A 26,433-nucleotide genomic window follows, 5' to 3' on the forward strand; every position below is an offset into this window, starting at 1 on the left:
TCGCCAAATTCGGGCGGGACAGCGACCGCGGGGCTCATCCCGTCCCCGGCACTGCTCAGCCTCCGCCGCTTCCTCCGATGCTGTCGCTCCTCCCCGTCGTCGCCCTCGCCCTCGCCCTCACCCTCGCTCTCCTCCTCGGCGTCCCGCTCGTACAGAAACTGCGATCCCTCCGAGAGGCGCCGCCGCGCGCCGGCCCTGGCAGGCGCAGACGCGTCGTCGTCGCCCCCGAGCTCGAGCGCGAGGCCCGCGTCGAAGTTGAGCGAGTGAAACGCGGGCGCCGCGCGCGTCTTCTCCGTCTCGCGCGCCGCCTGACGGTCCTTGTCCGCCGCCGCCGCCTGCAGCATCGCCGCGATGTCGAGCCCGAGGCCCTCGAGCGCCTCGTCTGCGCCGCCGCCCGCGGGCTCTAGCAGGCCGTGCGCGCGCGCTGCTGCTGCCGCTGCCGCTGTTGCTGTTGCTGTTGCTGTTGTTTCTGCTGCTGATTCTTCTGATGGTGATGATGCTGCCGCTGCTGCTGCTGGCGCTTGCGCGCGCCGCTGACGCTCGGCGTGGGCTTGGCGCTGCTGCGCGGCGGCGCTCAGGAGGGCGGCGCTCGCGGCCGTCGCGTTCTGGTTGAGCAGGGTCGCGAGCTCGCGCCCGAGGAGCTCCGCGTCGAACTCGGCGTCGGCGGCGTCGTGGTCGTGGTCGCGGTCGTGGTCGCAGTCATCGCGGTCGTGGCGGGAGCCCGCGTCGGCCGCGTGCTTGAGGGCGTGAAACGGGAAGGGGGGGCTGTGTGAGCGGGAGGAGAAGGGGGGCGTGTGCGGGGAGCGCGGGGACGGGGAGGAGGGGTAGGCGAAGTGTGGGTCGGCGAAGGAGGGGAGGGTCGCGGAGTCGTGGACGACGTCGGAGAGGGCGAGGACGGGCGAGCGGGGCGGGGTGCTCGGGTCCATCGTGGGGCTGGGAATCTGCGGGTTGAACGTTGAGTCTGTGGGTGAGTATGGTGGGTGCGAGCGAGGAACGCGCACGCGCACGCGAGGCTAATGCAAGGTCGTGATGAGTGGCCAACGGTGCCAGAGACGCACCTGATTTGAAAGACAAGGGAACCTGCTCGTGGTGGGGGTATGGCTATGAGGCGAGTTGCAGACGCGCAGAAAGCAAAAGCAAGACGAGGTCCAGCCTTTGTAGAAACACGATGGAGAACACAGCGAGCAATCAATTCGGCGAAGAGGGAGTCAAGTGGGAGTCGTCGGTGGTCAACTCAACTCGAGGCGCCCAATGCAGTAAATCCACCCGCCAGCCCCTCGGGTCCCCCTCGCTCCAGACTCCAGATCCTCCGATCTGCGTCCCCCCGCGGTGCTCATCCCTGTCGCACCAGCGCAACGCCCCGACAGACTTCATTTTGTTTTTTTCGGCTTCTTGCTTGCATGCTAATCCTTATTTTTTCACGATTATACCCCGGGCTCCTCGATCCAGCACTTCAGTCCGCCACCCACCACTTGCTTGATGACCAATGTGCTCGTCGGCAGTCGGTTCCGTCAGCTGTCTTCTTCCATGGCACGTAAGATCAGGCGCACTTGACCACGACGAGATATTGCAGCAGCAGCAGTGTCCTGCATATATGTTCATAGCTGGTGAACGCAAGCTTCGTTTGGTCTCATGGACGGAAATGCGGAAATACAGTCATGCCTGATAAACAGTGTAATTTGCATTTGGCCCCACGTCTGTCCTGAAAGTCGATCGGCCTGCCGCCGCAGCCTCTCGCTGCCCTAGCCATCGACCATCGTGACACGGACACATGAGCAGCTCGGTATCGACCTCTCCCGAAAACCATTCGCAAAAAAAAATGCTATTTAATCCCTGAGGCGCAGACCCTCTCAGAATGTTGCCCGTTCGCCCCGCACATCTCTCCTGCATCCGAGAAGCCTTGCGATGCTCCGACGCCCTCTCGCGCACTGGGTTCTCGCGGCCGCGGCCATAGCGCGCGCGCTCGTAGCCGCCACCTCGGTCCCCGAGAGCAACACAGCAGAGCCTGCGTCCCGCTGGCGCCATCTCGCCCTCTACACCCGAGACACCTTCGTCGTAGATGCCCAAGGAAACCCCTTCTTCTGGCAGGGAGACACGGCATGGGAGCTCTTCCACCGTCTCAACCGGTCCGAAGTCGTCCACTACCTCGACGACCGCAAAGCCAAGGGATTCAACGTGATCATGACCGTCGCCATCCCGGAACTCAAGTGCGTGATCGATTCTTCGGTTTCGACGCGTCGAGCGCGGACGCGCCGCTGATCCCGTCGCGCAGCGTGACGGCGCCGAATAGATACGGCGAACTTCCGCTCGTCGACCTCGACCCGACGAAGCCGAACCCGGAGTACTTTGCAAACGTCGACTGGTGCATCGACCGCGCGACGGAACGCGGGATGCGCGTCGCCATCGTGCCGACATGGGGCAGATACGTCAATGGAGGCACGTTTGTTCCGCTTCCGCTTCTCCTCCTCCCTCCCTCGACTCGACACACTGACCTGCCCCACAGGCTGGCACGGGCCCCCAATCCTCTTCAACGCCACCAACGCAGCCGTCTACGGAGAGTGGTTCGGCCGGCGCTACGCCGGCTTGCCTAAGATCGTCGGTGCAGACTCGGACCGCTGGTGGCCGACGAACATCACGGCCTACAACGTCGCGCGCGCGAAAAACGCGGGGCAGGCGACGGACGTCGGCGGCATCGGGCGGCTGCCGTTCGCGGACACGGGCGACGTCTGGGAGGCCCTGGTGGGCGGGCTCCTCAAGGCCGAGAGGGACGCCTCGCGCGGGGGACCGAGCGTGGACGCCTTCGTCACCTATCACCCGACGAACCAATGGCTCGCGCAGACGCCCGCCGCGATGGGCTCCTCGTCCTTCCCGAACGCGAGCTGGCTGAAGATGGACGCGGTGCAGAGCGGGCACGAGTCGACTGGGTTTTTGCCCGGGACGGGGAGGTGGGACGCGCAGAAGAACTACGTCCCGGTGGAGATCATGTATAACAGCTCGCTGCACCGCAAGGGCGGCAGGATCCCCGTCCAGGACCTCGAGAGCCACTACGAGGGCGGGTACTTCAACATCGACGCGACGAGCCCCCGCATCTGGAACGCGAGCGACGTCAGGAACGGCGCCTGGACGGCAGTAAGTTTCCACTCTCGCGCTGTTGGCGGAGAGGCTGACGTGCATCGCGACCGCGTCGACAGGTATTCTCCGGCGCAGCGGGCGCGACGTACGGCGCGTGGTCGGTCTGGCAGTTCTGGAACCCGGCGCTGTACGCGGGTGTCGTCGCGGTGGCCCCGTGGCAAGAACAGCTCGTCCTCCCCGGCAGCGGGCAGTTCGTCCACGTGCAGAATCTCCTGACGAACAAGACGCTGGGGCCGGGCAAGTACTACTTCGACAGGGTCCCGGACAACACGCTGGTCGCGAGCGCGCTGGGGGAGGGCGAGGAGAGGGTGAGCGCCACGCGGGACGCCAAGGGACGTTGGGCAGCAGTGTATGCGCCGCAGGGGGAGAGCTTCCAGGTGAACCTGACCCGCCTAGGCGCGGCGGCATCAATCTCAGGGAAGGCGACGTGGACAGAGAGATGGTATGACCCGAGGACGGGGGAGTTTTGGGAGCAAAAGAGGCAGTCGGCAGAGTTGAAGGGAGCGAAAACTTACCAGCCCCCCTCTAGAGGAGGCATCGACCATGACTGGGTGCTCCTGATAGACTCGCTCCATTGAGTCTGTGGAGCCTCAGCTCAAAACCAGCGATCATACGGTACTCACTCGTGTAGTCTCGACCGAGACGATGAGGGATATATATCCGTGATGCTTCGAACGGCGCCCATCACACTGCGCTCAAGCTGCTGATGTGTGATTGCAATGTACAGCCAAAGTCAACTGAGGGTCTCGTCGTGACTGGAGACCAGACCCCTGCATCATCGGCCGGCATGCCGGTCGCCTTCTATAACGGATGCCGATGCCGGCGCTGGGCAAACCTGCAGCCGAACCCACTCTGCACTTAAACACAGCTTTCATCCCATCCTGCACACCCATCCCCATCGTTTCCCTGCGCTCTTCGTCCATCTGCGCCATCATGGCGCCGCCCATGACCAGAGCAGACCTCAAACCCAAGAGACATCACGGCTACGCTGTTGTGCTATTTATCCTCGGTACCCTCTTCCCACCTCTTGGTATGTCTTGTCTATCTTCACTCGCAGTCGTGGCGAGGATTCACTGACGACCGTCTCTGTGCTTTCACGAAACACGAGCAGCTGTTGCTGCGCGATTCGGAATTGGGAGCGACTTCTGGCTTAATCTTCTCTTGACGATATGTGGGTACATACCCGGTACGCAGGCCTTTGTCTCCCGATAGCCACGTTGGCTAACGCGAATGACTAGGACACGGCCATAATTTTTACATTCAGGTAAACTGATCCATCGATGCCTGCCACTTTCTGCCCAGCTCACGCGGATCGTCACACAGAACATCCGTAATAACAAGAACAACCGCCGCACGCCCAAATGGGCGCAGCGATACGGGCTCGTCGATACCACCAAGATCAAGCGCGATGCCAAGCGCTCACAGTGGGCTGGCCGGTACGCGGAGCGTCTCCCACGCTCCACTCTGGAGGGCCAGTCGTACGAGGACGGTCAGGAACCGGGCTCGAGCAGCATCGATCTCTCTACCGAGAACCGCGGTGGGCGATCCACAGCCCCCAACGGCAACGGGCACGGCGGCGAGCTCTGGAACCCGGAGGAGGAGCAGTACTATGGGCAGCGCAATAGCGACGCTGCGAGCACGACGTCTGGGCGGTGGCACTACCCTGCGAACTTCGAGGATACCCTTCCACAGTCTGGAGGCACGCTGAAGAAGAAGAAGAAGCAGGACCGGTGGGCGCGCACGGAGGATGCATACGCGAACGGGGGCGAGGTGGCCCCGAAGAAAAAGAAAAAGAAGAGGTCGACGCGGTCCAAGGCAGGTGATCTGGACGGAGACTCGTTCTCGCGGAGGAGCGGGTCGACGACGAATTTCCCCGAGGATCCCGAGGGCGGACTGTATGGAGAGCGGAGGGCGGAGAACGGAGGTACTGCAGAGCCCACGCGGACGGATGACGATGCGTTATTCACTCATCAGTTCTGATCGTTGTTGGTGGTTGAAGATAGGTGGGTTTGAGGACGGGAGGACATCATAATTTGCTTGCCATCGTGGGCGGGCAGGGTCTCTGAGCATGCAGCGCGTCTTGAGGGATTGTACGTACACATTCGAGTTACTTCTTGGTCGAAGCGACTATATACGATTATGCATTTTGCTGTGAAACCATTACTTGCCTGCACATCCATCATACACCGTCCGCAGCGTATGTAAAAAAAAAACGTAGACAGACGAACGCTCTGTGCCTCTTCCAACCTAACAAGAGTCCTTCGCTAGCAAACAGGAAAGTGGAAATCGCATGACGACAACCGCGGCTTTCGTGAGACGCGAGACTTGCCTGTCATCCGTATCAGTCTCGGAGCCTGTGGGTGACAGGAATGCAGTAGGAACGCCTAGGATACCGTCGATGGCAGTTACACTCTCGCTCTTCTCTAGAACCGACACTGAAAATGAACCAATGAGGCCATCAAGTCGACTTGATACACACAGTGGGCACTTACAGACTCTGTGTGAGTACCCCCTTGGAAATACTCATGCTTGGGTTCAGCCCATCCATTCGAGGTCGGTACTTTGATGGCTCTGAAATAGCCGCGTCTAGGCGCAAGCTTCGAATCGCGTTGTTGTCCTCGAAAGATGCCCTTTAAGGAATCAAAGACCAGACTAGCATATCAGTAAGATTGGAATCTGGAGTCATACGAAGGATGTCTGCGGGAAGCACAATCGAGGATGACAGAAAGATCAAGATCGTTAGGAGCGGTCTCTGAAGGAAACTCAAGGGTTGAAAGAAGAATGACATGCGAAGAGTGGTTGATGAAGGCGATGGGATCTTTGACATAAGGAAATGGAATTGTGATTCTGTCTGTGGCAAGGGAAGACAGGTTGGTTATGGCATTCCAGAGGGGCGCCGTGCTGAAGGGACCAGCTGTGCGCTCAATGGAGAGGACCACCTGACCATTGTCGTCTTCGATTGAAGAATGGTCAAGATGTACGGCGAGGAATTCGTGGGCGACTCCGTCTGCGTCTTTGTAGTGTTCAGCCTTCTTGATAACAGCTGCAGCAATCTCCCTCGAACGCGACTGGATCATGCCGATCCATAACGCGATGTCGAGGGACTGTATACCCCTCTCGAGGAAGAGATACTCAGAATATTCGGTCGACAAGGTTGAAGACATCGAGGGGTTTACTGGGAGAAGGAGGATACGCTCTATATCGACGACGACAGTTGTTGAATCTGCATCCAAATTTGATGCTTTGGCTGCAGGACCTGCCTTACATGATTTGAGCCATAAGGAGAAGATGGGTTTGAGGACGGGAGGACATGTCATAATTTGCTTGCCATGGATCACAGACAGGCAGAGTCTCCAAGCATGCAGTGCGTCTTGAGGGATTGTACGTACATAGTCGAGGTATTTATGCTTCGTCTCAGTTGTTTTCTGGCTGCCGTTTGAGCACCTTGATGGTGGTGTCGAGCGTTTCGGGAATCCCCACGCCCGCTTCGCGTCGCGTGCAACGGTACCAGCAACCACAACTTCGTTGATTCCTGCGTCGAGATCTGTCCGACAACACAATCTCGTCTGGCTCTGAGTATCTGTTTGGATATGGGTCAAGGGGTTTCAGATAGTTCTCAGATATTTCCAACTTTATCTCTGCAAGCACATGGACGTCGAAGTGGCTCGGAAGCTAGATTATCAGCGTTCTTCCCATCAATGCCTTCTCATGCGAAGTTCGTCATATATAAGTGCGGCCGCATGCCCACCTCTGCAGAGCGTGGTCTGCGTCTGCACCAGTGAGCGATATCGGCATGTTCTCTAGCGTTGTCTGGCTCGGTCTCTCTGCCGCGTTGTGCTTGCTGTCTAAGGGGGCGAGGGCCGCAAGACTGGTCGATTTCCAAGTCGCGCAGCCGCCGCCTCTCCCGCAGGACGCGCAACAGTGCACCATCCGGATCCTCGAGTGAGTCGTGCGTGTCGAGATGTGGCAAGGCGGAGATGGTCTGATGCCGCGACGACGCCAGGCGCACCTTTGCGTTCTCCTTTGGAGAGTGAGTGTCCGCGCGATCGTGCTATGCTCTGGCTGACCGATGTTGGACAGTGCGGAGGTTGTGCAGTTCACGTATGTTGCGTTGATTTGCTCTCGGACGCAATGACGAGACCATCCACATATATAGGCCTCCAAGTGAATGCGGCGAGCCAGGCTCGTGGAGCGGCATCAGCCTGAACTTGACCGTCACCTCGAACGGCACGCAGTTCGACCGCCTGGGCATCTTTACCTTCCACAACGTCGAAAGTGAGCCCCTTCGCTTCCTCATCCCTCTCCAGAGCCCCCGTCCACCCCGCCCCCACTGCAGTCTGGCGCACGTCGACGCCGGAGCCCACCCGAGGCGATGGCATCATCTGGACGTACCTCAAGGACGTCACGCGCTACCTCCCGCTCTTCGCAAAGCCCGGCACCTTCATCCTCCAGCTCGACAACCTCATCGAGACCGGCCTCGACGGCGAATACGCGAGTAAGCACGCGATCTCGCACCGGCATGGCGCAACTGAACGCGTCGGCAACGTCCTTTAGCTACCGTCGATGCGACGTTCTTCGCGTCGTCAGCGGCACACCCGCCCGCACCGCGCGCGGACTTGATCGTGCCCATCTCGACGCTCGCCAACAACACCGGAAACGACGCCTCCGTGCCTCCGGGCTTCTCGGTGGGCTTCTCCGCCCACAAAGGACACATGGATTTACTAAACGGTATCCGCTCAGCTCAACGTGACTCTCCCCCAGAACGCAGTCGCAGCTTATGCCGAGCTGTATGCGTCCGGAAACGGAGACGAGGAGTTCTGGGTGCGTCAGCTGCGGGTCATAGAACACTTATTGCCGCGACGCTCACCTGCCCTCGCAGTACTTCAACGTCGCGAACCAGTTCCTGCCTGACCTCCCATCGGGCACCACGTTTGGACAAGGCCCGTTCCGCGAGGTGCGCATCCTGGTCGACGGCCAAGTCGCAGGCATCGCATTCCCGTACGCCGTCATATTTACCGGCGGGATCATACCCACCGCATGGAGGTAAGGCGCCGCCGCTTACCGGTCCCCGTTTCGCGCTATGACCCAGCGACTCTGATCCAGGCCGATCACGTCCTACGGCGCGCTCGACCTCCCGACGTACTTCCTGGACCTCACGCCGTTCATCCCCGTCCTCACGGACGGTGCGGCGCACAACATCACGCTCGACGTCGCCTCCGCTGAGGTGGACCACGCGATCAACCAGAACTGGTTCGTCTCGGGCCTACTCCAGGTCCTGCTCGACTCGTCGAACGCACGCACGACGGGGAACATCACGGTCTACGACGTCGCCCCGTTCGCGCGCGCGACGTCGACCGGGAGCGCGGGCGCGGGCGGCGACCTGAACGTCACATTGACCACGACGCACAGCGTGCACATCGAGGCGGACATCGTCGCCGGGAGCGGGAAGCGCACGAAGGTGGTGTTCACGCAGGACCTGGCCTTCTCAAACACGCAGACCTACCTGGACAACGCGTCCGTCCAGGTACGCGCCTCCCCCTCCCGCGCCCAGGCTGACGCTGATCGCTGCCTGTGCAGAACGTGCTCCAGGTCTCGTCCGGCAGCGTCCTCTCGACGCACAACGGCGCGACGGTCCTGCGCGACGCCTTCTCCTACCCGCTCGCCATCAACTTCTCCGCGTCTCCGGACGGGTCCAACAGCGAGTGTTCTCCCGTCCTCATGTCCCTTTTCGCGTCCTCACCCCCCGCTCCTGCTCCCGCTCCTCCCACACAGTCGCCGCGACGTTCGACCACTCGTACGAGCGCACGCTGCTCCCCAGCCCGTTCATCCTCGGCTCCACCATCCACGAGCGCCAGCTCGCCGGTCAGTACTCACTCCGCGCCCCGCTCCCCGCACTGTCTGACGACGCGCCCCGCCCGCTCCGCAGGCGGCGCCTTCCACCTCGCGTCGACGGGCAACTCGGGCTCGAACGGCACCAGCAACAACACCTTCACCTACGCCGACGCCGCGCGCAACACCTTCGACCGCCAAGTCAACGCCTTCGTGAACAACATCACGTTCGACCACCAAAGCGGCAGCCTCGCGCCCGCCACCACCACCACCACCAACGCCCGCGCGCCCGCGTCCGTCCCGCTCGCGCAGGCGGTGATGAGGGTGCGGCTCCCCGGCGGCAGGACGGTTGGGAATTGAAATATCATATCGACACCGCCGCGACCGAGCGCACACATGACACCGCACAGCCGATTTTATTCAGTATTATTGTATCAGATCCACTATACGAAAGTCAATCCACACGACGGCCCTCGCGCCCCTATCCCGACTTGCCACAGCGCCGCGGCGTGCCCTCGAGGGCGAGCGACCGCGCCCGTGTTGAACGGGGTACAGCGAACCGTGTTGAGACGGCGCCTTCGTTGAGCAACGCAACATAGGTTATACTTATACCTTCTAGATCTATCTGGGGAAGATGGCGTCCGCGTCCGCGTCCAAGTCCAAGTCGGAGTCGGCGAGGGGCGGATGCGTCTAGAACAGCCCGACGACGCGTCCGCTCTCGGGATCGAGCCCGACTTCCCAGAAGCCTACGGGAAGAGCATGAGCGTAAGTGTGAGCGATGCGCGCGGCGGAGGGGCGCGCTGAGGAGAGGAGACGCACCGGGACGCGTGCCGAGGCCGGGCATGGTCTGCATGTCGCCCAGGAGCGGGTACAGGAAGCCAGCGCCTGCGGACAGCCTCACGGAGCGGATGGGGATCGTGAACCCAGAGGGCACGTTTTTGAGCTTCGGGTCGTGCGAGAACGAGTACTGCGTCTTGGCCATGCAGACTGCGACGAGCCATCAGCACCTGTGCACACAACAGAGAACATCAACGGAACGACGTACTGGGCAGGTTCGCGTAGCCCTGACGGGTGTAGGTCTCGATCTGCTTTTTGGCGAGCTCGCTGAGCTCGATGCCGTCGGCGCCGTAGATCTCCTTTGAGATGATCTCGATCTTCTTTTCGATGGGCTGCTCGAGGTCGTAGAGGACCTTGAAGCCCGAGTCGCCCTCGCAGACGGCGACGAGGGCCTCGGCCAGCGCGAGCGCGCCGGCGCCGCCCTCGGCCCAGTGGTTGCTGACGACGGCGGCGTCGGCGCCGCCCGCCAGCGCCTCTTGGCGGACCAGCTCGAGCTCCGCGGGCGTGTCCGATCTAAGATAGCGCGGCGCGCGTGAGCGTCCGCGATCTCTGCGAGCTGGGGGCGTGGGAAGGCAAGCACACTCACGCGAACTGGTTGACGGCGACGAGCACCTTGAGGCCGAACTTCTTCGAGTTCTGGATGTGCTTGACGAGGTTCCGCGTGCCCTCCTTGAGCGTGACGAGGTCTTCCTTGGTGTACGTGTCCGCGAGCGGCTTCCCGGGCGACACGTCGGGCCCGCCGCCGTGCATTTTGAGCGCGCGGGTAGTCGCGACGATGACGGTCGCGTCGGGCGTGAGCCCGCTGACCCTGCACTTGATGTTGCAGAACTTCTCCATGCCCATGTCCGCGCCGAACCCGCCCTCGGTAAGCACGTACCCGACGCGGTCTGGCGCGTCGCCCGCCTCCGTGCCCGCGAGCTTGAGCGCGACGCGGTCGGCGAGGATCGACGAGTTGCCGTGCGCGATGTTCGCGAACGGCCCCGCGTGCACGAAGACGGGCGTGCCCTCGAGCGTCTGCATCAGGTTCGGCTTGACCGCGTCCTTCATGAGCACGGCGAGCGCGCCCCCGACGCCGAGGTCGTCCGCCGTGATCGGGTCGCCTTGTTTGCTGGTCGCGACAACCATCGCGCCGAGGCGCTCGCGCATGTCCTGGAGACCGGTGGTCAGCGCCAGCACCGCCATGCACTCGCTGGCGACCGCGATGTCAAAGCCGGTGACGCGCTCGTGGCCCTGCTCGGTGGGCGCCTGGCCGACGGTGATCTTGCGCAGGAAGCGATCGTTGGTGTCCAGGACACGGTTCCACGTGATCGTCTCGGGGTCGACGTCGAGGCGCGCAAAGCGGGTGATCTCCTCGGGGGTGAGGTCGTTGGGGTTGGTCTTGTCGATGCCCAGCTTTTGCAGGCGCTTGAACATGAGGGGGGCGAACTCGCGCTTGCCCTTTTTCGTCGGAACGAGTCGGCTGTACAATGCCTATCGCGATCGTCAATACCGACATCAAGACATATGGAGTTTGGGTCTACCTTGTCGGACTGGGTCGCCTCGTGGAACATACGCGCATCGAGCGCGGCCGCTATCGTCACGCATCAGCGACTCATGCCCCGCATCCCCACGAGATCACTCACCGAGCAAGTTGTTCGCGGCCGTGACGGCGTGGATATCGCCGGTCAGGTGCAAGTTGAACTAAAGGACCATCAGCCGCGAAGAACGACGCCACGACACGAGCTCGATCGCACCTCGTCCATGGGAATGACCTGGCTGTATCCGCCTCCAGCAGCACCGCCCTTGATGCCAAACGTGGGACCCTGACTCGGCTGGCGCACGCACGCGAACGCAGGGCGCCCGAGGTGCGCGCCGAGGGCCTGCGCGAGGCCGATCGTCGTCGTTGACTTGCCCTCCCCGAGCGGGGTCGGCGTGATGCCGGCGATGACGACGTACTTGCCGTCCTTCCTGTGGTCCAAGCGCTCGAGGACGCTCAGGTCGACCTTGGCCTTGTACTTGCCGTAGCTCTCGAGCTCGTCGGGCACGAGGCCGATCTCCCGGGCGAGCTGCGCGACGGGCTTCGGGGTCTGGGCCATCGCGATCTCGATGTCGCTCGGGACCTTCTCCAGGAGGGTGAGCTTGAGGGGCTTGACCTTGCGCGCGCGCGACTGTTCCCAGAGGCGCTCGGCGGACTGGAGGGTGTTGGCCATGAGCTGGGCGACGGTCATGGGGCCGACGCCGCCGGGGACGGGAGTGATGTGCGAGGCGACGGCGGAGGCGGAGGCAAAGTGAACGTCGCCGACGAGGCGCTGGCCCGACTTTTTGGTCGCGTCGGGGACGTAGTTCGTGCCGACGTCGATGACGACGGCGCCCGGCTTGATCCACGATCCCTGGACAAACTCGGCTTTGCCGATGGCAGAGACGAGGATGTCCGCGTTTTTCACCTGCGTCACGGGGATCAGCGGGCGCACGGGGATGACGGTGCGGGGGGGGGGACGCTTACGATTTCCGGGAGATTTTTTGTACGGCTGTGACATTGGGTGACGGTGGCGTCCTTGTTGCGGAGCATGGCGGCGACGGGGCTGCCGACGATGTCGCTGCGGCCGAGGACGACAGCGTTTGCGCCAGAGATGGTGATGCCAGTGGATTCCAAGAGACGGATGACGCCAGCCGGAGTGCACGGGGTGAAGAGAGGCACAGAAGCACGGGACGACAGGTGTCCGATATTGTATGCATGGAAGCTGGACAAGGGTGAAATGAGCCGTGGTCGGACGAGAGAGGGCTGCGAGCGCGTACCCATCGACGTCCTTGTGCGGGCTGACTGCCTCTGTGACGGTGCGCTCGCCGTCGGGGCCGACGTGTGGGCCGAGCGGGAGCTGAACGAGGATGCCGCTGACTGCGTCGTCGTCGTTGAGTTTCCGGACGACGTCGACGATGTCCTCGACGCGGGCTTCGGCGGGGAGTGCGATGTGGTTAAAGGCGATGCCGACCTCCTCCGCGGCGCGGATCTTCATGCGGACGTAGACGGCGGAGTCGGGGCGGGCGCCGGCCTGGATGATGGCGAGCTGGGGCTGGAAGCGCGGGTGGGTGGCCTTGAGGGCTGCGATGCGGGCTGCGACGCCATCGCGGATGGACCTGGACGAGCGGTGAGCGGTCGCGCGCGCAGAAAAGAGAGAGAGAGACGTGCTTTGCGATGGCGGTGCCGTCGATGAGGGACGCGGAGGACGTCGAGGCAGAGGCCATGCTGCGAGGATGGAGGGGGGATAAGGAGCGGCGAGCGGCGCGTATTATCATCATCATCTGGCGCATGCTGTTTGCGTCCGTTTGGACTGTGATAGTCGGACGTCCGTGCCCCTCCGTCGCCGCGCGTGCTTCTGCGTCCTGCGGGTCGAGTGTGTGTGCGGCGCGTGCGAGCGCGATGGCGGAGACGGCGTGCGTGCGTGCGTGCGGGTCGTCGTCGTCGTCGTCGCAGCTGTCTGTCCTCTGATCCTGGCCGCCCGCCTCCCCAGAGAAAATAGAAATCCAAAAAAATCGGCCGCGCACGTGCGCACCACGCGACCGCGCGCCCCGAAAGTTTTGCGCCTTCCTTCGGCCACTCGCTCCTGCCTCGGTGTCACCCACACTCGCAGCTCGCTCGCTCTCCCCGCCCCGCCTCCTCCTCCTCCTCCTCCGCCGCCGCCGCCCGCCTGCCCTCGCACAACCATGAGCCGCGCACACGCAATGCACGTCCTCCGCGCAGCCACCACCTCGCTCTCGCCGCGCGCCGTCGCCCGCGCCTCCATCGCCGCCGTGCACCGCAGACCCGCTGTCGGCCAGCGCTGGTACTCCGACGAAAAGGCCCCGGCCAGCGAGAAGGGCCAGGGCCAGGCAGAGGCGGGCGCCGGCGCTGCGGCGGAGGACGGCCCCTGCGCCGCCGTCGAGAGGAAGCTCAAAGCCAAGGAGGAAGAGGCCGTCGACCTCACCGTGCGCATCTCTCTCTTCGGGCCCCGCCTTGATGCTGACGCGTATCCCCGTCCCGCTCGCAGGGCCGCCTGCGCTACCTCCAGGCCGACTTCCTCAACCTCCAGCGCAACGCCGCGCGCGAGAAGGAGCAGACCCGCGACTTTGCAGTCTCGCGCTTCGCTGGCGACCTCCTCGAGACCGTCGACGTCCTCGCCCTCGCCCTCAAATCCGTCCCCCAGTCCCTCGTCTCCCCACCACCCGCACCATCCCCATCAGACCACTCCGCCACCCCGTCGTCATCGTCATCAACGTCGTCGTCGTCGTCATCATCATCATCGTCATCATCACCGGCACCCCCAAATACAAAGTCACCCGCGGCGCACCTCCAGGAGCTCTACACCGGCGTCGAGATCACCCACCGCCTGCTCCTCCAGACGCTCTTCAAGTACCAGATCAAGCCCTTCGACCCCACCGGCGACAAGTTCGACCCCAACCGCCACGAAGCCCTCTACCAGGCGCCCATACCGGGCAAGGAGCCCGGCACCGTCATCGACTGCCAGAAGACCGGCTACATGATCAAGGACAGGGTCCTGCGCGCCGCCCAGGTCGGCGTCGTCCAGGAGTCGTGATCCCGACCGCGGAGGAGGAGGGAGTCGGGAGTGTTCTATTGCATGCATTAGAGGACGACGGGTGGGCGTCGACGACGCGTAGCGTAGCACTATTATTTTAATTTCCCTCGCCTCATCAACGAATCTCAACTCCCAGCTGCTCTCTCAGGCGTGATTCCACCTGCTGGTGCAGCTCGTTGACCTCCTCGCTGACCAGAGACCTGCGGCGCGGCGCGTCAGTCGTGAAAAATGGGGAGCGCGGGGGGCGTGGCGCGCGACGCTCACCTGTCCATCGAGCGGTAGTTCACCCTGAAGGTCATGCTGTCGCGCTTCGTTTTTGGATGCGCGAACCTGTCGAGCTGTGGGGGGGGGAACGATCACGCGCTGTCAAATAACAGACTGCGGGGAACGAGGGCTCACGATCGCGACGTCCTCCGCCAAGTCGCCGACGACGTCGCGGATGAGGTCGTACACGTCGTTGTCGTGCAAACCGCCGGGCGGCTGCCAGAAGCTGACGTCGCGGTAGCTCGCGGGGTACTTCGAGTACGGGCGGAAGGTGGCGAACTCGCCCGGGGTGAACTGCGAGAGGAAGCGTGGGTCGCGCGACCAGAAGAGGCGGATGTCGGGGATGGAGCAGAGGATCATGGCGATGCGCTCGAGGCCGAGGCCGAACGCCCAGCCCATCTTGTCCGCGACGTCTGCGCGGCGCGGGTGAGCAAGCGGCGTGCACGGGTGCGGGTGCGGGTGCGGGTGCGCTGGGACGTACGGGCGCGGTCGAGCGTGGACTGGAGGACGACGCCGCAGCCGAGGATCTCGAGCCACTTGCCGCGGAAGAAGACCTCGACCTCGAAGCTGGGCGTCGTGAACGGAAAATACGCCTCGATCCAGCGCACGCGGAGCGGGTCGGCGGCGGTGGCGCGGGCGAGGCCCGCGAAGAGCGCGTAGAGGAGGCCGTTGAGCGAGAGCTTGAGGTGGCGCGCGATGAGCGCGGCGCGGCGCGGGTCGTGCGCGGGCTGGGCGGGGTTCGCGGCGGAGACGTGGGGCACGTCCTCGATGGCGATGTTCGCGGCTGCGAGGGCGCGCTCCATGCGCGCGCAGTCGTCCTCGAGGGCGCGGACGCTGGCGGGGTCGACGCCGAAGAGGCTGGCGCCCTCCATCTGGTGGAAGACGGGGTAGTGGGACGCGTCGATCTCGTCGCGGCGGTAGACGTCGGCGGTGAGGAGCCAGCGGGGGGCGCCGCTGCGGAAGGTGTCGACCTCGTGGGCGGAGGTGTGGGTGCGGAGCATGAGGTCGCGGTTGACATAGTACGAGTCGGTCTTGGAGCGGCCGGGGTGGTCGGCGGGGAAGGAGAGCGAGTCGAAGTTCTGGTAGGGCGTGACGAGCGGCGAGGCGGGCGAGAGGTGCGCGTAGTCGGCGAAGTGGTGCTCGATGCGCGTGCGGAGGGTGCAGAGCGGGTGGCCTGGCTGCGCGTGCAGGGCCTGGGCGAACTTGGCGACGATGGAGGGCGTGATGTTCGTGTACGCGTCGGTGGGGTACGACTGCCCGAGGACGGAGATCCGCGCGGCCGCCGTGCTCTGGTGCCGACGCAGCGCCGGGCTCGTTCGACGGGCGGCGAGGTGCAGCAGCGCGCGGGTGGCCATCGTCGTCGTCGTCGTCGTCGTCGTCGTCGAGGGTGCGAACGGGCGCCTATGTGATGTGTCAAGTTGCCTACTTGGGAAACACTCGTCGTCCTCCGCCACCACCGCCACCACCACCCCATGTCCACCTCCAAGCGAATCCGCATTCCCAGTCTCAAGGCCAGAGAGGCCCTCTACCAGGTACATATGCACACACTCGACCACCACACCCTCACCCCGCTGACCGCATCCGCAGGACCAGCCCGACCCCGCCCAGCCGCCCTCCGTCCGGCGCAAGGCCACCAAGCGGCGCGCCTCCGAGCCCGCAGACGACGACCTGTCCCCCGCCGACAACGAATACGACGACCCGCACCCGCACCCGCACCCGCACAGCAAGCGCGCGCGCACGACAGAGTCGCTCGATGACGACATGGACGTCGACATTGATGGCGACGGCGACGGCGACGTCGCCCCGCTCGACGAGGACCCCGGCTATCTCTCCGACGCCGCCCACTCGGCCAAGCACGCCCGCCTGTCCCGCGCCTCCTCCTCCGCCTCCCAACGGCGCGAGCGGCCCAAGAGCCGCAAGGAGCGCACACCCGTCGTCGTGACGCCCGCGCCCTCGTCCTCCAAAACCCGGAAGAAGCGGCACGTGGTCTACTCGGACGACGAGGACCCGTTCGAGGACGCCGTCGGCTACCGCGACGCCAAGGACGTCGACATCGACGACGATGGCGACGACGACGAGGAGGAGCCTGAACCCGCCGCGAAGCGCCTCCCGACGGTGAGGTTGAAGCTGGGCAAGGCCGGAGGCGACGCAAAAGGAAAAGAAAAGGCCGGCAAATCGGCCACAAAAGAGAGGGAGGAGCACACCCCTCCCGCGCCCAAGAGGGCAAAGCTCCGGGACCCCTCACCCGAAATCGACGAGCAGGACGCCGCGGCGGCGCCCGCGCCCGCGCCCGCGGCGCCGGAAGCCCAGAAGGACGCAGGGCCCACGCCCTTGCCGTCGTTCAAGAAACGCAAGCTGCCTCCGATCAAGAAAAACAAGCCGGCGGGCGCGAGCACCTCCTCCGCGCACCCGAGCCAGGTGCCCGCGGCGAAAGCGCGGCCCAGGCCCGCCGAGGGCGCCAAGGCGGGCGAGGCGGGCGAGGCGGACGACGGGCTGCCCGTGCTGAAGAAGCCTGCGCAGCGGGCGGGGAACGTCGAGGTGGACCTGAGCAACAAGGACATCTACGCGTCGCTGTTCAAGAGCGTACGTGCCCCCGCGCGGGTTTGTTTCGTAGCTGACGGCGGGCTGTTTTTCACGCAGGCGGGGGCGAGCACGCCGCGGTCGGGGCTGAACAAGAACCAGAAGGAGGAGCGGCGGAAGGAGCTGGACAAGCTGCGGGACGCGGATCGTGCGCGCCGGGTTGCGGAAGCCGTGAGCATTCTCGAGCGGCAGGGGTGTGATTCACAGCAGCCTGACGGGACGCGGACAGGAGCGGGCGTTCGACCTGCGGGGGCAGTACGACAAGATCGCGACGTTCGTGGACCGGCTGGGGGCGCGGCGGAGCTCTGCGATGTGGCCGAACATCATGGCGGCGGCGTGGCGGTACGAGAAGGAGAAGGAGGAGAAGCGGCGGGAGAGGGACCGGGTGCGGGAGAAGAGCGTGCGGGAGCGCGAGAACGGCGAGGTGGTGGACGAGCGCGGGTCGTGAGGCGGCGTATATTCTGGCCTCTCTCGCAGTGTACATTCTGGTCTCGCAGTGTACATTCTGGCCTCTCTCGCAGTGTACATTCTCGTCTGTGTCGCAGCGCACATTCTCGCCTGTGTCGCAGTGTACATTCTGGCCTGTGTCGCAGCGTGTATTCTGTACTTCTACCTTGCAATGCAATGCCGATCCGAGGGATCTGTCACGGGACCAGGGGGGCGGTGGCGGTGCGGCTACCCATGTGTGGATGGACGCCGGCGGCAGGCACGGTGCGAGCCAGGCTGCTCCCGCCATGAAGTTCTACATCGACGACCTCCCCGTGCGCTCTCCTTCCCGCCGTCCCCTCCGCCCGCTCACAGACCCCGCCCACACAGATCGTCTTCCCCTATGACCGGATATACCCCGGTGCGTCACGCGTCTCTCCCTGCGCGCCCCCCCGCTCACCGCATCGTCTCAGAGCAATATGCGTACATGTGCGATCTCAAGCGCACCATCGACGCAACGGTGAGCACCAGCAGTCCATGCTCACCCGATCCTCGCTCACGCGCGCTCCGCGCACACGCAGGGCCACTGCGTTCTCGAGATGCCCTCGGGTACCGGCAAGACCGTCTCGCTCCTGTCCCTCATCGTCTCCTACCAACAGGCGAGTCCTCCCGCTCTCTCTCTCTCTCTCTCTCGCGCGCGCGCGCGCCGCATCTCACCCGCACCCAGTTCTTCCCCGTAAAGCGCAAGCTGGTCTACTGCTCCCGCACCGTCCCCGAGATCGAAAAGGCCCTCTCCGAGCTCAAGCGCCTCATGGAGTACCGCGTCGCCGTCGCAGAGTCCGACGACGACCGCAGGAAAGAGCAGGCCTTCACCGGCATCGGCCTCACAAGCCGCAAGAACCTCTGCATACACCCCGAGGTGCGTCCCTCCTCCCTCCTCCCCGACCGCCGCGCCCCCTCCGACCGCCCCCGCGGCAGGTCGCCAAGGAGAAAAAGGGCAAGGTCGTCGACGCGCGCTGCCGCGATCTCACGAACTCCGCCGTCTGCGAGCGCGCGCGGAACGACCCGGGCTCCGTCGAGACCTGTGGCTTTCACGACGTGCGTCCTCCCTTCCTCGCGCCGTTTCGTCTGGGTGGCCCGCAGGCCTGAGCGAGCCTCGCTGCAGAACCTCGGCGACATGGAGGCCGGCCAGCTGATCCCGCCCGGAATATGGACGCTCGCGGACGTCCTGCAGAACGGGCGCGACAAGGGCGTCTGCCCGTACTTCACCGTGCGGAGAATGGTGCGCTCACCCGCCCCCGCTCCCCCTCTGTCTCTCCGTCCCATCGCATCGCCCGTCTCCGCAGATGCCGTTCGTCGACATCGTGATCTACTCGTTCCACTACCTCCTCGACCCAAAGGTCGCGGAGCAGGTGTCCAAGGACATTTCCAAAGACGCCATCGTCGTCTTCGACGAGGCGCACAACATCGGTCCGTCCGCTTTGTCTCGCGCCGGGGTTCCGCGCGCGCGCGCGCACGCACACACTCACACGCACACGCGCGGTCCGCAGACAACGTCTGCCTCGAGTCTCTGAGCATCGACCTCACGCGGCCGATGCTCGACTCCGCCTCGCGCAGCGTCAACAAGCTCGCGGACAAGATCAACGAGTGCGTCGCCTTTGCTCTTCCCCACATGAACGCGCCGCGGTCGCCGACCGCACTCGCCGCACGCACAGGATCAAGCAGACCGACGCGTCGAAGCTGCAGGACGAGTACGCGAAGCTCGTCGAGGGCCTGCAGGAGGCGGCCGCGGACGAGGACGCGTTCATGAGCAACCCGGGTGCGTCCCCCCCCCTGCGTATCTCTCCCATGCACCGGCGTATCTCACCGCACCCGCAGTGCTGCCGGAGGACCTGCTCACGGAGGCCGTCCCGGGCAACATCCGCAAAGCGGAGCACTTCGTCGCCTTCCTCAAGCGCTTCGTCGAATACCTCAAAGTGCGTCCCGCGTGGCGCATCGCCGCCCCTCGCATGAGTGAACTGACACACCTGGTGCAGACCCGCATGCGCGTGCTACACGTCGTCGCCGAGACGCCGCTGTCGTTCCTGCAGCACCTAAAAGACATCACGTACATCGAGCGCAGGCCGCTCCGGTAAGCCACGCACTCGCTCTGACGGCCCTCTCTGCGCCGCGCCGACTGCTGAACGCCCACTCACCTTGGCGGGTAGGTTCTGCGCGGAGCGCCTGCAGTCGCTCGTCAAGACGCTCGAGCTGAGCCGGATCGACGAGTACGCGGCGCTGCAAAAGGTCGCGAGCTTCGCGACGCTCGTGGCGACGTACGAGAAAGGTGCGTCCCGCGGACGCGCTAGCCCACGCCCGCGCGTTTGTAGCCCCGACCGCGCTGACGCGCCGGGCAGGGTTCCTGCTGATTCTCGAGCCGTTCGAGACCGAGAACGCGACGGTGCCGAACCCGATCTTCCATTTCGTGTACGTCCGCGTTCTTTCATCTCCGTCGCGCCACAGACGCGCATGCGCGCGCAGACTCGTGCCGTGGCGCTGACGTTGACGTTGACGCTGACGCTGACGGTTTGACGGTTTGACGGACGGGCGGCGACAGCTGCCTCGACCCGGCGATCGCGATCAAGCCCGTGTTCGAGCGGTTCAGCAGCGTCGTGATCACGTCCGGGACGCTCTCGCCGCTCGACATGTACCCGAAGATGCTGCAGTTCACGCCCGTCGTGCAAGAGACGTACGCGATGACGCTCACGCGCAACTCGTTCCTCCCTCTGGCACGTCCCGCGTCCGCTTCCCCCACGGGGCACACATGCTGATCTCCGTCTCCTCCATCTCCATCGGTCGCTCGGCGGGCGCGCGCAGGTGATCACGCGGGGCAGCGACCAGGTGGCGATCAGCTCGCGGTTCGAGGTGCGCAACGACCCCGCCGTGGTGCGCAACTTTGGCACGATCCTCGTCGAGTACAGCAAGATCGTCCCGGACGGCGTCGTCGCGTTCTTCCCGAGCTACCTGTACATGGAGTCGATCGTCGCCGCGTGGAACGACATGGTGCGCGCCCCGTCCTGTCCGCGATGCCGAGGGCTAAGAACTCCGCGGCGCCGCCGCTAGGGGATCCTGAACGAGGTGTGGAAGCACAAGCTCATCTTCGTCGAGACGCCGGACGCGAACGAGACGAGCATCGCGCTCGAGAACTATCGCCGGGTGCGTCGCTCTGTGCGCGCTTCGTCGAGGCTGCGGCGGCTGCTGATACGCGTTTGCTGACAGGCGTGCGACAACGGGCGCGGCGCGGTCCTGCTGTCCGTCGCGCGCGGGAAGGTCTCCGAGGGCATCGACTTTGACCACAACTACGGGCGCGCGGTCATCATGTTCGGGTGCGCGTCTCTCACTCACACTCCCTCGGCGCACGTCGCATTCTGAAACGCTCGGCGCGTGCGTGCAGGGTGCCGTATCAGTACACGGAGAGCCGGATCCTCAAGGCGCGGCTCGAGTACCTGCGCGACGCGTATCGGATCCGGGAGTCGGAGTTCCTCGGGTTCGACGCGATCCGCAACGCGGCGCAGTGCGTCGGGCGGGCGTTGCGCGGCAAGACGGACTGGGGCCTGATGGTGTTCGCGGACAAGGTGCGTGCGCCGGTCGCCCGCCGTTCTCTCTTGCTCTCCCATCTCTCTCTTGCTCTCATTTGGGCGCTGACACGCGGGTGGGGACGGCCACGCGGCAGCGGTTCGCGCGGGCGGACAAGCGGGCGAAGCTGCCGCGGTGGATCAACCAGTACATCACGGAGACGGCCGCGAACCTGTCGACGGACATGGCGCTCTCGCTCTCGAAGCTGTTCATGCGCACGATCTCGCAGAACGCGGGGGAGAACCTGACGGGGGTGTCGCTCTGGACGCTCGAGGACGTGCGCAAGGCGCAGGCGGCGCAGCGAGAGGCGGCTGCGGAGGCGGAGGCGGCGCGGGCGGCGATGGAGCGCGCGGCCGCGGAGGCGGAGGGCGGGGGGACGATGGACGTGGACGAGGATGACGAGGAGGACGAAGAGTACGGGGACGGCGGGTTCTCGGACAGGATGTTGCAGGACGCGGGGACGGTGGACGGCTATACTGACTGAGGGGGCAGCGACCGCGGGTGAATTTGTATATGTTATTTGTAGATGGAATAAAAAAAAAAGCTAATGTGTACAAGATCGGGTCGTAAACAACGTCGAGCGCACGGGAGCTCAGGAACAGGCGGGGCACTTGGCCGGGGTCTAGACCGCGGGTGAGATGGGGCGCGCAGGAGGAGGGACGAGGAGGGAGGAGGAGGGACGGACCTCGGCGGTGACGATCCGGTCCGGCTGGCTGCATTTGGACCGGGATCAGACGGGGGAGTTCCGAGAAGGTCAGCGGGAGAGGGATCGACGCACGTCCAATACCTGCGGCAGTGGCAGGCCTGGGTCTGGCCGCAGGTGGCCGGGTGGGACGCGCTCAGGAAGCAGGTCTGACCGCGGCAGTCGATGTTGGTCTCCCCGGTGAAGATCAAGTGACCGCACGCCGTGCTCTTGGAGAAGCGCAGCTGTCGATGGCACATCTGCGCGCGGAGGCGGATAAAGCCAGCGGCGGCAGCGGTGAGCGACCGCGCGGCGGTGGCAAGACGCGGCACGGGAACTCACGGTGGGAAGGGGGGGGGGAAAGGGGCGGAGGGGCACGTCGGCGGAGCAGGAGCAGGAGCAGGAGCGGGCAGGAGCAGGGTGGCGTCGACGATCGGCGTTTGTTAGGTTGGGCGCGGGGGTGCGTTACTGTTACTGGCACAAGGCGCCGAGGTCAGTCCGCCCTGGGGTGGATTCGCGCGGGGGGGGCGATGATGCAGCAGCGGTGGCACTCACCGAGGAGGGATCCACCGTCGGTGACTTTGCGTCGAGTGGATGGGGAGCCTGGGGAACTCCGCCGGGGGGTGTCTGGGGTTGAATTTTATACTGTCGTGCCCGCACATCCCTCCGTAGGGCCATTTGGAACACGTCTGCCAGCCCACCTCCCCTCCCCCCCTCCCCCAATCCAACCCAGATCTTCCATCTTCCGTCACACTCTCCCGTCCTTTTCACGTGCCCCGTCCGTCCGCTGAGCCCGCCGCCCCACGGGGCATCTCAGATCACGCCCCTCAGATCTCCTCTGCCCAGACGCGGGCAGACGCCCCGGCATTTCCCCCCAGCACTGGAGTGCATCCCATGCCTCCAGATCGATCTCGCCGCGCCGTCTCCAATCCGGCAATAAATCGCCCTCGCACCGACTCCCCTCGACACGTACACGTACTTGCGCACCCATGTCGCTTCCGCTCTGCTCCCCGTCGCCCCAGTTCCTCCATTGCGACGAGGCCTTCAGCGACACCCGCGGGCAAGCCAGGGGACATCTGACCATCAGCCCTATCGCGTACGGCACATACGCTCGTCCTCCGTCCCCCAGAAGGCGTCCAGCCTTGACCTGAACCCGGACGACCCATTATCTCACAGCCTGCGCCATCTGCTGCCCACATCACGTCACGGCATCGCCATCCCCATCCTCTGACACCCCGGATAACCTCTGCGTTCCTGCAAGATTCCTTTCGACGCTTCCACTCGCGCGAACCCTCACCTGACGCTATCGCTTCCCAAACCTTTCCCATTCCTCGCTGTCTTCTACAGCGCCCTCCTTCCCTTCGCTTCCCTTCCCTGCTCGCACCTTCCACGCGCCCGAGTTTAGGCTTATTAGGCTTATCTGCACATCACACCCAGATCAGCAGCCGTCAGCCTTCAGCAAACCTTCCCGCGCCGTCCCTCGCTTCCTCTCCGGGCCCCAGATCGCGCGACCCACAGAGCAAGATCGCCCGCCCGCTGTCCCCACCCAGGCGACCGGTACCCGGTGACCCCGACAACCCCTCTGCTGTACCCGCCCGACGCGCGCGCAGGACGAACCGAACCCCCCCCCGCTACGTCACCGCGTCGAACTCTGATTGCGCTCTCGCGACGAGATCAGTGATCACGCCGCCCCGCCCGCACGCCAGTGTCCGGAGCCCCCGCGGCCCCTTCTCATCGATCGTCCTTGAACCTTATATCGCGCGCACGCACGTACGCACGCACGCACTTGGCCGTGACGATACCATTACGCACGAGCTGCGTCGACGCCCCGCCAGATCGGGCACCCTCGGTCGACGCGCTCGGAACCCCCCGGCACTTGTGCTGCGTCCGCGCGCTCTCGTGCACGCTCGCTGGCGCGTGACACCCGCGCTATCGCCGACAGTCAGCGGGGACGCCCGCCCCGGCAGGCTTCTCGTCCACGCTCGCTTCTCTTCCTTCTTTGTGGCGTTCACGAACGCCTTCGGACGCGAGCCCTACGCCATCCCACGCGCCGATCGGCATACGAGAGGCATGCATGGAACCGTCCATGTCATGTCGTTCGTCGTCCCGTCGTCGTCTTGTCAACGCGCGGCGGCGCTCGACGACGGCATCAGACCCCATCCATCCTGTCCTCACGCACCGGCACTCGAGGGCGCGCGAGTACGCAGGGCGCAAAGCCCGCAACATTTAGCCCTCCGAGCACTGCGGCACGCCCTTCTCTCTCCCTCCTTCCTCTTCTTTCCCGGAAGTCTTCGAGGCTCGCGAACTGTCGCGCCCACCACGATCTTCTCGTATCGCGTCCCGATCGAGCATGCACGTTGCCTTCTCCATCTCCTCCTTCTCTCCTCGTGCTCCGTTCCGTTTCTCGCCATCCCTTTTGCGGGCTCCAGCGCACGACGTGACGTGGGCGGCACGTCGCGTCCAACATGCTCTCTCTCTCTCTCTCTGCGAGCGACAAGCGACACGCCCACTGCCCAGTGCGTCTAGCAAGGCCTTTGTGGCCCCCGGCGACGTCCGGGCCCTGTCCAATCCCGGCACCGGGCTCGGACCCCCGGTGCCCGCCCGACCTCAGTTCACGACGGGCCTCAATATTAGCCTCTAGATATCTGATACTTACACACCCCGCAGCGCCCTGACAGCATTCTCCGGAATTTCGCGAGGAAACGGTATCATTGGGTTCCCCCACCGCTCTTGTGGGGTGGGCTTAGTAGGGAAAAGCGCACGAGGCCTCGGAGAGATCGACAGCTAGACGACTTGCTCCTTGGAGATCCCTGCCCATCGATGCTGGCTACCGATGCTACATAATGCTGCCACTTGTGACCGCCCGGTCGACCTTGGGGTTGCTCTTTCTGTGCTTCGGCGCCGCGCGCGCATGTGGTGCTATCAGTCCATCTCGCCGATGACGATCTGCAGCAGACAAGAGCACCCCCGAGTCTCTCCCGAGTCCCGAGTCCCGACGGGCTTCGCCGAAGAACCGAACCCTCGACGGGTCGTTGGGTGCGCGCCGTAGCACGTTTGCCCAGGCTTGCGCCCGTCGTCGCATCGCGCTCGCGCGTTCGTTTCTCGTTGCATGCTGTACATGGACGGACGGACGGACAGACGGGCGCACAGCCGTCTCTTTTGGCCCTGTCGGCTGACTTGGGCCCAGGAAGGCACGCACGTACGTGTGGACGTGTGTACGTACGCGCGCGCCCGATTATGCACGCAGAGCTGGCCTATGGCGCAGACGCAGACAGACGCAGACAGAGGACAGACAGACAGGGGGGCCCCTCGTGGACCCAATACGTCCGACGCTGGCTGGCCTCCCGACGACGAGCGTGACACGCGCGCGCACAACGAGCGACGTGCCCACGCGGCGGCGGTTCCGCAACAGACGCGCGATATACCACTGGCGGTACATGCACCCGCATCGTCGAGCGTGTTGATCTGTCTGCCATTCACTCACTCACTCACGCGCGCCCTCGCTCGCTCGCTATCCGGCCACCTCGGGATCTGCATCTGTGCCGCGGCGAACGAACGGCTGCCCACGTCTGGCTCCCCGCCATCTCATCCCATCCACGTCGGGCCCCAGACCAACGACAGCAAACACGCCCGGCGCCGCGCATCCTGCCGCTCGCCCGCCCGACCGACCGAACAGCCGCCCCGCCTTCCATGGAGGCCTCGTCGCCGCTCGAGGTCCGCACGGCACCGGCCCGCGCTGGCCCGCGCTGGCTGGCTCTGGAGAGGAGGGTGGCCGCGCAGGACCCTGAAAGGGCTGGGACCAGACGGACGCGTACGTGACCCCCCTTACGCACCCGCCCGCCCGCAGTTCCTCCGGCGCGTCCACATCTAGTTCGCGCGCGTGCGTGCGTGCACACACACACATACACACATACACATATATATATATGCTCGTTCGAGCCCCGTCACGCAATCTATCCATTCGCAGCGCCCCGTGGGTTGCCCGCCCGCCCGTTTTCCATTACCCATTACCCATTACCCATTACCTAGTTCCCATTACCCAGCTATCCATCCATCCTCACCCAACCATCCCCAGGAAGGAAGGAAGGACGCAAGGACGCAAGGACACAAGGAAGGAAGGAAGGAAGGACGCAAGGACGCAAGGAAGCGCAGTACGTATGATCCCAGCGCCACACGACACCCGTACGTACACACACGCGCCCCCGCGCGTCCTTCGCGGTTTAAGCTTTCATATCTTCCCGCGAATCCCCCGCCGCCACCGCCACCGCCACCGCTGCCGACCGACCGACCGACCGACCGATCGTCCAGCTCCTCCCGGCCCCGCCCAATCTCCCCGCGGCGGCGGATAGTGGCGATTGGTGGCGGATAGCGGCGCGTTCTTGCTTGGCGACGGGAGGACGCGGCAAACGACAGCTCGATCGAGCGGGGACGCGGCCATCTCGCCTTTGATTCTCAACACGCGACGCGAGTCTAACTACCACCAGTACGCACCAAACCACTGCCAAGGAGAGCGCGCGG

The 26,433-nt window shown here is 64.5% G+C and overlaps 11 protein-coding genes across 11 annotated transcripts; 8 read left to right on the plus strand and 3 right to left on the minus strand.

Annotated features, from left to right (window-relative positions):
- Positions 1-1,905: 1,905 nt before the first annotated feature.
- Positions 1,906-2,739, plus strand: HETIRDRAFT_100517 (uncharacterized protein; the record flags this gene model as incomplete). The annotated part of the gene is made up of 3 exons (XM_009544426.1): positions 1,906-2,207; positions 2,273-2,405; positions 2,437-2,739. Coding segments are annotated over 3 exons (738 nt in total), but the record flags the coding sequence as incomplete, so codon positions are not given.
- Positions 2,740-2,982: 243 nt separating this feature from the next.
- On the plus strand, positions 2,983-3,710 carry lep3 (lignin medium expressed protein 3; the record flags this gene model as incomplete). The annotated part of the gene is made up of 2 exons (XM_009544427.1): positions 2,983-3,129; positions 3,192-3,710. The coding sequence occupies 2 exons, from the start codon at positions 2,983-2,985 to the stop codon at positions 3,708-3,710; spliced, it is 666 nt and encodes a 221-aa protein (XP_009542722.1).
- A 367-nt stretch (positions 3,711-4,077) lies between these two features.
- Positions 4,078-5,295, plus strand: HETIRDRAFT_154323 (stress-induced hydrophobic peptide; the record flags this gene model as incomplete). Its single annotated transcript, XM_009544428.1, has 4 exons — positions 4,078-4,162; positions 4,244-4,318; positions 4,371-4,396; positions 4,456-5,295. The coding sequence occupies 4 exons, from the start codon at positions 4,078-4,080 to the stop codon at positions 5,110-5,112; spliced, it is 843 nt and encodes a 280-aa protein (XP_009542723.1). The 3' UTR covers positions 5,113-5,295.
- HETIRDRAFT_457549 (uncharacterized protein) lies at positions 4,564-6,579 on the minus strand. Its single transcript, XM_009544429.1, has 3 exons — positions 6,393-6,579; positions 5,625-6,328; positions 4,564-5,567 (listed from the first exon to the last, which is right to left on the minus strand). The coding sequence occupies exon 2, from the start codon at positions 6,294-6,296 to the stop codon at positions 5,793-5,795; it is 504 nt and encodes a 167-aa protein (XP_009542724.1). The 5' UTR covers positions 6,297-6,328; positions 6,393-6,579; the 3' UTR covers positions 4,564-5,567; positions 5,625-5,792.
- A 346-nt stretch (positions 6,580-6,925) lies between these two features.
- HETIRDRAFT_443673 (uncharacterized protein) lies at positions 6,926-9,452 on the plus strand (the record flags this gene model as incomplete). Its single annotated transcript, XM_009544430.1, has 12 exons — positions 6,926-7,074; positions 7,136-7,162; positions 7,213-7,233; positions 7,289-7,407; positions 7,469-7,627; positions 7,687-7,817; positions 7,873-7,953; positions 8,012-8,175; positions 8,236-8,656; positions 8,710-8,830; positions 8,905-8,994; positions 9,059-9,452. The coding sequence occupies 12 exons, from the start codon at positions 6,926-6,928 to the stop codon at positions 9,319-9,321; spliced, it is 1,746 nt and encodes a 581-aa protein (XP_009542725.1). The 3' UTR covers positions 9,322-9,452.
- A 199-nt stretch (positions 9,453-9,651) lies between these two features.
- Positions 9,652-13,020, minus strand: HETIRDRAFT_122342 (uncharacterized protein; the record flags this gene model as incomplete). The annotated part of the gene is made up of 10 exons (XM_009544431.1): positions 9,652-9,707; positions 9,781-9,948; positions 10,007-10,311; positions 10,385-11,268; positions 11,319-11,368; positions 11,421-11,478; positions 11,532-12,221; positions 12,281-12,518; positions 12,574-12,912; positions 12,965-13,020. 10 exons carry the CDS (start codon positions 13,018-13,020, stop codon positions 9,652-9,654), a joined length of 2,844 nt encoding a protein of 947 aa, XP_009542726.1.
- A 477-nt stretch (positions 13,021-13,497) lies between these two features.
- On the plus strand, positions 13,498-14,348 carry HETIRDRAFT_43090 (molecular chaperone of the GrpE family; the record flags this gene model as incomplete). The annotated part of the gene is made up of 3 exons (XM_009543471.1): positions 13,498-13,740; positions 13,803-13,949; positions 14,088-14,348. 3 exons carry the CDS (start codon positions 13,498-13,500, stop codon positions 14,346-14,348), a joined length of 651 nt encoding a protein of 216 aa, XP_009541766.1.
- Positions 14,349-14,463: 115 nt separating this feature from the next.
- Positions 14,464-15,967, minus strand: HETIRDRAFT_309407 (uncharacterized protein; the record flags this gene model as incomplete). The annotated part of the gene is made up of 4 exons (XM_009544432.1): positions 14,464-14,548; positions 14,613-14,686; positions 14,748-15,025; positions 15,094-15,967. The coding sequence occupies 4 exons, from the start codon at positions 15,965-15,967 to the stop codon at positions 14,464-14,466; spliced, it is 1,311 nt and encodes a 436-aa protein (XP_009542727.1).
- A 117-nt stretch (positions 15,968-16,084) lies between these two features.
- HETIRDRAFT_448878 (uncharacterized protein) lies at positions 16,085-21,717 on the plus strand (the record flags this gene model as incomplete). The annotated part of the gene is made up of 23 exons (XM_009544433.1): positions 16,085-16,144; positions 16,200-17,363; positions 17,422-17,636; positions 17,830-17,953; positions 18,009-18,039; positions 18,092-18,138; positions 18,200-18,227; positions 18,278-18,537; positions 18,597-18,716; positions 18,784-18,900; positions 18,965-19,088; positions 19,169-19,265; positions 19,334-19,437; positions 19,497-19,594; positions 19,655-19,749; positions 19,826-19,944; positions 20,015-20,084; positions 20,215-20,397; positions 20,492-20,660; positions 20,721-20,813; positions 20,877-20,977; positions 21,052-21,232; positions 21,331-21,717. 23 exons carry the CDS (start codon positions 16,085-16,087, stop codon positions 21,715-21,717), a joined length of 3,987 nt encoding a protein of 1,328 aa, XP_009542728.1.
- Positions 21,718-21,871: 154 nt separating this feature from the next.
- HETIRDRAFT_424985 (uncharacterized protein) lies at positions 21,872-22,552 on the plus strand (the record flags this gene model as incomplete). Its single annotated transcript, XM_009544434.1, has 4 exons — positions 21,872-21,986; positions 22,030-22,212; positions 22,239-22,375; positions 22,400-22,552. 4 exons carry the CDS (start codon positions 21,872-21,874, stop codon positions 22,550-22,552), a joined length of 588 nt encoding a protein of 195 aa, XP_009542729.1.
- A 3,289-nt stretch (positions 22,553-25,841) lies between these two features.
- HETIRDRAFT_167862 (uncharacterized protein) lies at positions 25,842-26,284 on the plus strand (the record flags this gene model as incomplete). Its single annotated transcript, XM_009544435.1, has 2 exons — positions 25,842-25,888; positions 25,945-26,284. The coding sequence occupies 2 exons, from the start codon at positions 25,842-25,844 to the stop codon at positions 26,282-26,284; spliced, it is 387 nt and encodes a 128-aa protein (XP_009542730.1).
- Between the last annotated feature and the right edge of the window lie 149 nt (positions 26,285-26,433).

The sequence above is a fragment of the Heterobasidion irregulare genome (genome assembly GCF_000320585.1).
Source record: "Heterobasidion irregulare TC 32-1 unplaced genomic scaffold scaffold_02, whole genome shotgun sequence".
Taxonomy (NCBI): Eukaryota; Fungi; Basidiomycota; class Agaricomycetes; order Russulales; family Bondarzewiaceae; genus Heterobasidion; species Heterobasidion irregulare.

Excerpts from the sequence above, each read along its gene's own strand:
- HETIRDRAFT_457549 (XM_009544429.1), bottom strand. The coding sequence starts at position 6,296 with ATGTCTTCAACCTTGTCGACCGAATATTCTGAGTATCTCTTCCTCGAG.